The sequence below is a fragment of the Dendronephthya gigantea genome, unplaced genomic scaffold (genome assembly GCF_004324835.1).
Source record: "Dendronephthya gigantea isolate DGI-Jeju-01 unplaced genomic scaffold, DenGig_1.0 000081F, whole genome shotgun sequence".
Taxonomy (NCBI): domain Eukaryota; kingdom Metazoa; phylum Cnidaria; class Anthozoa; order Malacalcyonacea; family Nephtheidae; genus Dendronephthya; species Dendronephthya gigantea.
The window spans coordinates 984,762-994,270 of NW_021163091.1; the positions used below are offsets into that span (position 1 = coordinate 984,762).

The 9,509-nt window shown below is 38.4% G+C and overlaps 2 protein-coding genes across 2 annotated transcripts; one reads left to right on the forward strand and one right to left on the reverse strand.

The window, feature by feature from the left end:
* Window positions 1-1,856: 1,856 nt before the first annotated feature.
* Window positions 1,857-3,870, reverse strand: LOC114532845 (BTB/POZ domain-containing protein 2-like). The gene has a single exon (XM_028554445.1). The coding sequence runs from the start codon at window positions 3,735-3,737 to the stop codon at window positions 2,433-2,435; it is 1,305 nt and encodes a 434-aa protein (XP_028410246.1). The 5' UTR covers window positions 3,738-3,870; the 3' UTR covers window positions 1,857-2,432.
* A 2,755-nt stretch (window positions 3,871-6,625) lies between these two features.
* On the forward strand, window positions 6,626-8,513 carry LOC114532836. The gene is made up of 4 exons (XM_028554430.1): window positions 6,626-6,666; window positions 7,309-7,337; window positions 7,412-7,576; window positions 7,829-8,513. The coding sequence occupies exons 1-4, from the start codon at window positions 6,626-6,628 to the stop codon at window positions 8,344-8,346; spliced, it is 753 nt and encodes a 250-aa protein (XP_028410231.1). The 3' UTR covers window positions 8,347-8,513.
* Window positions 8,514-9,509: the final 996 nt, after the last annotated feature.

Here is a 9,509-nt window from a genome sequence, read left to right on the forward strand (position 1 = left end):
ACTGATACACCCTGTAGTACGAAACAGGCAACCGGTAGTTTCCTCCAGTTCCGGTAGAATAGAACCATTCAGGAGCAAAATGATAAAACAAGCAGCACAGCGACAAAGGTAATTTACCGAAAATTGGAAATACGAGTATAAACATTTCCGTTAAGTTTTCCACTAGGCGAATTTATTCGCGCGAACAGATAAGCGATTCTTCTTTTTCGGGGTGAATTTTTTCACAAACCAATCACATAACCGGATTTCACATACGCGTCACGCGAATATATTGGCCAAGTGGTAAACGGGCTTTAAAGGGGACGTTTGCGGTTATTCCCTGAGAAAAAAAAATATCCACCCGTTGCAGTTTAATACACGGCCATATGAAAGATTGACGCGATGATGGTTAAGACTTGACCATTAATTAAGGCTGGTTAATATGTATATTAATAGTCTTTCAGCCCGTGAAATTAGACGTAGTGTTAAGGTGGGTAATCTTGACCACCGGAAACCAGAATATCGTCAGGAAAAGCGTTGGTGCTTCACAGGTGCCGCTCCGGTGCACATCGAAAAATAACTATGGGGTGTCCTACTACGTTCTGGCACCGACTTTTACAGTGTTTGTATTCGATAGTAAAAGCCTAGTAATATACGGCGTATTTTTAGTGGAGAAACGATACGAATGTCTCCGGGCGTCGAGTGATGAAAGCTGCAAGAATTTTGAAATTTAATTCTTCAGAAAGTTATGTAATTTGGTGCTACAGTTAGGGCAAAAATTCGGAAAACGACGAAAGCACAGAGTTTAATTCCGTTGTTACAAATTCAATTTCAGAGACATAAAATATTATCAGGATTCAATGTGTAAGCTCACAAGGCTCCTCCTTGCTTGGCGAAACAAGAAAATTTTTAAAATTTGATTGGTCTAGGGGCTAGATTCTCGGAAATGAGCATTTCAGAGCCTTGTTAGAGCCATCCATTTCATGAAAATTTTGATCACATTCACAGATACATGTGTTACTACGAACTTTCTACAATTTAACTGACTTAACTTAAAAGACCGTTCAATTAATTTATCTAATGAATATTTTCTGATATTTTTAAAGTTATGTATGTTAAGCTGTTGGCCACAGATTTGCTTCCGTGCAGGCGCAGAGCTGTGAAGCGTTACACGCCCTACACCCTTCTAATGCACGCCTCTGATTATTTTTTAAACGTTTCAATTTCTTAAAAATGATCAAGATATTTGGAATGCAAAACAAGAGGGCAGTAGAAAGTTGAATACCCCTAAAACGAACCAAGGCTACCAAGCTATCAAGAAAACAGCATTGAATGTATCATGCATGACATGAATGGAAGATATTTTTGCAAACTCAGTCCAATACCCTTAAACGAAACACATGTTAATTACAAATGAAAATTTGAAATTTACTGATGACATACAGGAGCAATTAGGGAGTGGTCATAAATATATGCTACTTAGGGACAATGGATATTATGGATAGCCCCCTAAAATATTATGAGAACATTTGCTACCCTATCCAAAAATCATCTTAAATTTTAGTATGGCAATACCACAAATAGTTTTAAAGCTTGCACCAAATAGCTGGCAAACAATATTGGATGTTCAGAGTTCAGACTAAATTTAATTTATAACATGCATAAAAAAGCTTTTTCTAAACCTGTGATGATATATATTTATATCAGCCCCAAATATATACCAGGTCATGTTGAAAAAAAGTAACAAATGTATTATTTAAAATAATCAAATGATTATCTGGCTATACTTACTTTTAAATTGTTTCTTTTTTGCTATGAAAATCATTTGTTGTTTCCAATAAAATCTTTTTTAGACATGAAAGACATTATCCCTTACCAGAAGAATATAATTTATTTTATACCCAATCCTGATCAGCATCAGAATGAATTTTCATACCCCATTAGTAAATTCTACAACCCCAGAGAGCACATTTGACCACTCTCTTACCACATCACTATATATAATGACAAAATACAGGTTGACATACAAACTGAAAGTTAATAAATGGCAATTATAAATAAGCCTATTATAAATAGATCACAACATCCTGCAAATTTTCTGAAGAGTTGCTTAAGTTGTGTGTAAAGCAAACAAATAGCAGCATTTACATCATTAATCTCATCATTAATCCTATTACTTAATGCCTGATTTGAACTTCTTCTAAGAATCAACATCCTTTGACTTTGTCTTCAACCAAACTTAACCATCTTAAATATCAATGATAAATAAAAGTGGAACCAGGACACATATGAGGTCAGGCTTTGTGAAAAAGAGAAAATACAAAAGCAAAACATATGCAAGGAACTAGAACTAGAAACAATGTTTTCATTAAGGTGAAATTAAACACTCTTTGTTCAAAACTGTCCAAAGTTTGCAGCACAACATTGTTAATTCGCAAATCACATGTATTACTTCACGAAATCGCAACTAGTACTTCACGGAATTGGCCATAACTGATGCTCGTTTTATTGTTAGGCATGGGTGCGTCACTAAATGTCACTGAGACGCCATTATAAGTTACTATACGCAAAGCTTCTGTCCGGTCACCACAATATGAATCAGGCCCGGTTATTGTTGCAGATAGCGTCACAATTTCATTTTGATTCAGCATCACCGGGTTTGGTAGCATTACAGCAAAACAAGGCATCCCGTCTTCGTCGACTTCAGAAGTGTAAGTTCCAGTTACACTGGCGTCCTTAACTCTAAAATTCACCGCGTAATCGCTATCATTTTCGTCTCCATATAATACCACGCCAAGTAGCATAACGTTTTTGTCGACGGACAGACGGAGACGATTTGGCGTGCCATCAGCTTTCCACCAACGGCCAACATGCGGTTGGCTTTCATTAGGGCGATCAAATCTGGAAAACCTGACCATATTACCTGTGAATCTATTCGGTCGATTCCATTTCAACTCGGAGGAGTTGAAACCACTAAATTTCTCGAAAATAGGTATCATTTCTTCGGCAGTTAACAAGCCAGACTTCGAAACGTGCTCAACAAACTCTGCGTTGGTCATGGTAAAAAATCGAAACTCGTGGACCAACCTTCCAATAATAGACCTTCGGTTCACACTTGTTGTCTCTAAGTTCTTGAGCGAACATTGGAAATCGATCCAATGCAGGGCAGCTTGAAAGAGTTCTACCTCTTTTATATGCAGATAGTCTCGCTTAAGCAATTTGTACATGGTCGTTCGACTGATGTTATTGAAACCGTGAGAAGCTACCACTTCGGTTGCATTGAATTGTATAAATAGCCAACAACGTTCTTCCAATTCGGTATTAGCATAAAGAGTGGCCAGGTCCAAAGACGTCAGCACATTCTCAGGGGTGAAGTTTGTCACCTGGAAATCAACACATACCTTGCTGAGCGAGGGAAGAATGTATTTGTTCGCTAGATCAAAGGTCCCAGCAATATTTTCCATCGTTAATGTGCACTCTTCTGTGTATAGAAATCTTAAAAGCTGTTCAAAACAATCCTGGTCTGTATCAGGTAAATGGACAGTAGAATCTTTCACAGCCAAGCCACCATTAAACATTGCATCGAATACAGCACTACTTGTGCACAAGACATAACGATGAGCGTAGAATATCGTGTCTGAACCTTCGCAAGTAAAGCTGATGTCGCTCATGTCTGGATTGTTGAACATATGACGGTTTCTTTCCAAGATAGTATTTTTTGACGACTGCCAGTCCACGTTAGATTGAACGAAAGTCATGTTTATTAAACAATAGAACGGATAAAACGAATACTAAATGACCACAAGATCGTAAGTTATTATCGTAACGGTGTGCGCGGTAATATGATGATCTCGAGCAAATCGTATTAGAGTGTCAATCAAATCAATTAACTTTATTAAATATCTTCTAGCTAACTGTCTAGCCACTGTGGTCTAGCCGAGCCCTCTGACTGAGCCGGGCCTAGGGCTAGGGCTACCTCCTCCGCAAGTCCTTTCCGGGTTAAATATGGCGGTGCCCGAGACCTCGCTGTATATTGCAATTAATCAATTTTGCATCAAATGTGGAATAACAACCAATGGCGTTGCCAGCCTTACGATTTTGCCCAGCTGTGTAAATTTTAAGTTATAATTATTCATGTCTTTAGAAATCTATTGTTTTCACAGTCAGTGAACACCAAAATATTAGCATAGCGGGACAAATCGACAGGCTGGCTACGGAGTTTGGGTTTTGGTCGAGGGTCGAGGGTAGTAAGTCGAGGGTCGAGAGTGAGGTCGAGGGTAAAGTCGAGGGTAAAGTCGAGGGTCGATTTTTATCACATTTTACAATCGGCAATGTCGAGGGTGAAGTCGAGGGTCAATTGTAGAAATTCACAATTTGCAATATTAATTTGCAATTTGCAATGTATTGTTAATAATATTAATATTATATATTATAATTTATATATTGTTAATATTTTCTTCTACGCAATATGCGACACAGCGCAAGCTATACAAATTATATGTATAAGTATACATACAGATTGCAGTTGCAATTTATGAATCTTTGGGCATTATATTTTACAAGTCAGACTTCCAAAACGGGTTAAACTTATTAATTAATTCTCTTGCATGAACATCTTCCCATCTTGCGGTCTCACTTTTTTGTTTTCTGATTCCTGTTATCCGAGTTGTCACCTCGAATTGCCGACATAGTGGTGAGACGATGTGCAATGTGGTGTCGGTTTTCACTTTACTGAACTCTTGGCTTGGTAAATACAGCTTTCTATCCGCTAGCGAATATTTCTACTCGAATCTTTGTTGGACTAAAGATAAATATGCCGAAGAAATTGTATAGCGAAATTGTGTCCGGGCGTTGTAGTAAAAACGAGATTAAGACAGAAAATTCAAATAGTAGCTGGCAGCCAAACTGGCTAAGAGCATTTCAGCACGAGGACGAAGAAGTCGCCCTTCGAATGGCATTGTCATTAAGCAAGGTATGGTTGTATAACATAACTTTGACTCGTTAAAGCATCGATCTGAAGATGTAAATAGACTGTGCTAATCAGACACTAAATTTCTTTCGCGTGTAACGCATACAGGAAAAACAATTAAACGACCCAGGCGCAGGACCCTCCAAGGAACTGAAGGAAGAAACTCCAGTTACAATAATCATTGTAAGTATGGAACAATATGTATTTCAATTGTAAGCAATCACAAGAATAATGTAGAATTATTAAAATAGGTCGACACAAGACACAAATTGAAAGCTAACAGATATATAGGCAAAGGCTGGTTTTATCATCAATGCGAAAATACTTCACGCGCACATGCATTCATGATGAGTTATAGTGATGTTGGCCTTGGTGTCTTAATGTGCACGGCCAGTGCAGTGTCGTTTCTTAAGACATTGAAGTTCGATTTAAATCAGCAAGGATGGTGTTTCTTGAGTATTTATGTAGATAAACGGACCTGTGTTAGTGTGTGTTTGATATATTTCGATACGCGCTATTGCAAAACAGTGGCCAATGTGGCATTTACAATAGTGCAGTATCATATTACTGTTTATGGTTTGCAGGAATATATTGCATAGCATACACCAATATTATCAGTAACAAAATAAGGACATCATATCATTGCCTTCTTTTACTGAAAGACTAAGCAGTTTTTTAAGTTCTTCAAGATCGTCTTACGTAGAACTTTGTGGCACAAAGGACTATGCGGCACAACATATACATGCTTATACATATTTCCTGATGATGACTAAATAAAGTCGAAACGTTGAATGAAAATGCTTACTTTATTCGGAGTTACTATTGTTGTGTATATTATACAGTATATGGCATATATTTATACTACATTATATCGCTGTCTGACGGGCTAAGAGTAATTAGAATTTTCTAGGCATTCCTTGAATATATGTTAGTTAACAGAATTAACTTCCATTTCAAAATGAAATGATTTGGTTCACCGCGTCAAGCTCGAAAATTCGAACATCGGTACTCGTTATGACGTCACATCAGCAAACATGGCGGCTATAAAAGTTCGCATCTGATACCGAGGTTTGAGGGCAAAATTACTCAACTTCTACTCAACACACAAAAGTCATATATACATCAAACCTTTCCTAAAAGACTGAATATTGTTTAGGCTAATAAAAATGAGGTGGAAAATTTCGTTAGCCAACACTTTATATAATCGTTTTCTAAAGTAGGGTGGTTATGGCACTAAACAATGTTATCATTGTTATGTAACATGCAGGTCACGAGTTTATATTTTTCAATCTTTCTATGGTTAAACTCTACGAAATCTCAGATTTTGACATTTCGGGGCACAATCACGACAGCTTCGGCAATAAGTAGATGTATATGTATAATAAGTAGATTGCCGCGTGGTACTTATTTGCTATGAAAGTATCAAAACAGCAGAAATATAGTTATATTAATCATTTGTGTGTTAACAAAACCGCCATTTAATAGAATAAAAATTAAAAATGAAATAGAATATACAATATAAATGAATGTATACTAAATAAAATATATATTACTACATTACATTATATACATTACAACCTGAGTTTTCTTTATAGAGCGATGATAGTACTACTGAAGGTGAAGAAAACGAAACGGGGGCCCAAAGCCCATCTATCTTAGATTTTTCGGCCTTCAGGGATGTTACAATCTCAAGTGGTCACAAAAGTTGTCATAACAAGGTATGGAATGGTCTAAATGATCTAGTTAACACTACAGGGTGTATAAAAAACTGCAACCACTTAATATTCATATATATTCGCTTCTATCCATTCACAAAATTTCATAGGCCCATGGGATTAAGGTTGCGCTTTTTTGATACAACCTGTATATGTAACGATAATCTAAATAGGAAACATATTTCTTCAGAAATTAGATCGCTTCTTCTTAAACAATTATCTCATTGGTATAAAAGCAGCTAACTTTCTATTAGCCAATCCTTGTAGTACTGATACTCCTGCACCCAGAGCAACTTCCCCCTAGCCGTTATGTAGAGTTTCTGCCTGACATTTAGCAAAACGAATCAATATCAAATCGATTACATATGGTTAACACCTTCGTCCACCTTACCCGATTGCACAGTTAGGCGTTAGCTCTGTCGATCGCGGGAGGGGGGGCTTGGTACTGTTACTTGGAGCCAGGTTGAGATCCGCATCTAAAGCTGAACAATTTCCCTCCCCCCAAATTCCCTCCGCTCCGTGATTTGCCACTCGCCTATCCCATTCAGTCACGTGGTTTTCCTGACGTCACGACCCGACGTCACTAGACATGTTTCCTCGCTGTTAATCTTGGTTATTACATAACCCCATTTTTCGTGATTTAAGACACAGCGTACTAGAAGAAGATCTCCAGAGTTCGAATCTTGGGATGAGGAAGACTACAATCCTGGTATTCCTGTCCTACCATTAAGCTAAATAGCTTAAAAAGTTCCTTCCGCTGAGCCATCTATACGTGTCAGTGAAAGTTTGGAAGATGACAACGATATCGTAGAAAAGCAGACGTTTGAGTCGAGTGACGAGTCATCAGTTAAGAAGGACAATAACCATGTCGTGAAGGACGGGCAAGATAAAAAGAAAAGGAAAGAAGAAAAAGGTAGTTTACTCACTATTTTTGATTAATTCTCTTGGATATATTCAAAAATTTTAAAAATCAAATTTTCATTCGTTTTAACCTTGTGAACACATGAACCGGACGAATTCAAGCACGGTTCCAAATATGTCCGGTCCCGTGTGAACGTAGCGTTAATCGCCACTTATGTATATGTATCCTGAGCGGGACACTCGAGTTAACAATCGAGCGGAGCACTGACTAACGGAATGATTTATTATGTGTATGTTACCACAGGCCGGAAGACGGTGTCCACATCTTCAACTGAATGCAGTGACCGCACCAGCGACAGCGATATTAGTAGCTGCAGTGAAACCTTTCCAAAACAGAGAAAAATTGCCGTAGATTTATGGGAGAACGTTGAAAAGAAGCTCGTGGAGAAACTGCCTGTTGATATTAATGGTCTTTCCGCTTTTAAGATCAAAGAACTCTCCACAAAAAAGAAAATGGTATCGGCTTTAGTCGACGGCAGGAAATGGAAAAAAAATTGTCCGACGAACTGGACTGGCCATTCCCGTGTGCGGTACGCGGACTGCAAAGGCTCGTTCAAATGCATCGAACCAAGATGTCCTTACAAGGTGCAGTATGGGATCGTGAATACGAAGCAGTTCGATAACTCGAGAGACGGTAATGCCAAATGCCGCGTTTGTGGAAAAAAGGCAGAACATGTTCCATGTAACGCTCGAAGATATATAAGTTATGGACAAACAAGTGTCACTGTATTTTATTATGGAACCTCTTTAACGAAGCGTTAAAGAAGGTTTCGGAAAGTGACGATACACAGTTTAATCCCGCGGGGTGGTGCACCGATATGGCAGGCGCGAATCTAGCTGGGCTTGTTAGAAATAGTATATATAACATAAGTAATGCATGAATACCATATAAGGTCAAGCATGTTAATTATTCAGTAGAGTCACGTGATACTATTTTAAAACTCTGATTTTGTTGCGTTCGCACGAGGCTTTTGTATTTCATATATTTTGTTCTTATTAAATGTTTCATTATGGGTAAGTTTGTATTCTTTCGTTCGATAATTTCAACAGGTTATGGGCCCAGAATGCTAAGGTCCACTTTGGCGATTCGAACGAATGTTTTATATATGATTTAAAACGAGTATTTTATTGAGCCGCATTTCAAGCGGATAATATGGCTGATATGGCGATGAATTCGACGTTGAAGTTCGCGAAATTAAATGGTACGAATTACCGTACGTGGTCGTTTAATATGCGTTTACATCTGGAAAGCCTTGATCTGTTTTCGCATGCAGATGGTACGGCCGTAGCTCCGGAGGAAGATTGGGCATTACGAACATTTAATTCTGGTGCGAAGAAGGCGTGGAGCCATATCTGTTTTGCCATTGAGCCCGCACAGCAAATACACGTGAGGGGTACGAAAACCGCGAAACAAGCATGGGATGCTTTGAAAAATCAGTTTGCGCGTGAGTCCTTGTTGCAAAAGGTGAGGCTACGACAACAATATTATTCTTGTTATTATCGCTCTGGTGATAATATGTTAGAGCACATCAGTCGCTTACGATCACTGCATGACCAACTGAGAGAGATGGGGGTGGACATCGATGAGAAGGAACTGGCAATGACACTACTTGCTAGCTTGCCTGAAGAGTTCAAACCATTGATAACCGCTCTGGATGCTGTTGGTGACGAGAGTGTGTCGTATGAAAAGGTGAAGAATATGCTTTTGAATGATATGGATCGTAGCAAAGATGCAAAAAGATCGGAGGATGCTTTTTCTGCTAAACGAGACAAGCGTAGAAACCAACGACATGGTAATGTATTTCGTGGTAAGTGCCATAATTGCCATGAGATTGGACATTTTGCACGTGATTGCCCGAAACGAGATAAATTACATGATTCGAAGGGCGGTGATTCGAAAGGAAAAGAATCTAAGGAAAGAGATC

What these genes read in the sequence shown, in the direction of transcription:
- LOC114532845 (XM_028554445.1), bottom strand. Translation starts at nt 3,737, where the DNA reads ATGACTTTCGTTCAATCTAACGTGGACTGGCAGTCGTCAAAAAATACT.
- LOC114532836 (XM_028554430.1), top strand. Translation starts at nt 6,626, where the DNA reads ATGTTACAATCTCAAGTGGTCACAAAAGTTGTCATAACAAG. An exon ending in ACAAAAGTTGTCATAACAAG is followed by an intron (nt 6,667 to 7,308) that starts GTATGGAATGGT and finishes TCGTGATTTAAG; the next exon opens with ACACAGCGTACTAGAAGAAG. An exon ending in ACTAGAAGAAGATCTCCAGA is followed by an intron (nt 7,338 to 7,411) that starts GTTCGAATCTTG and finishes TAGCTTAAAAAG; the next exon opens with TTCCTTCCGCTGAGCCATCT.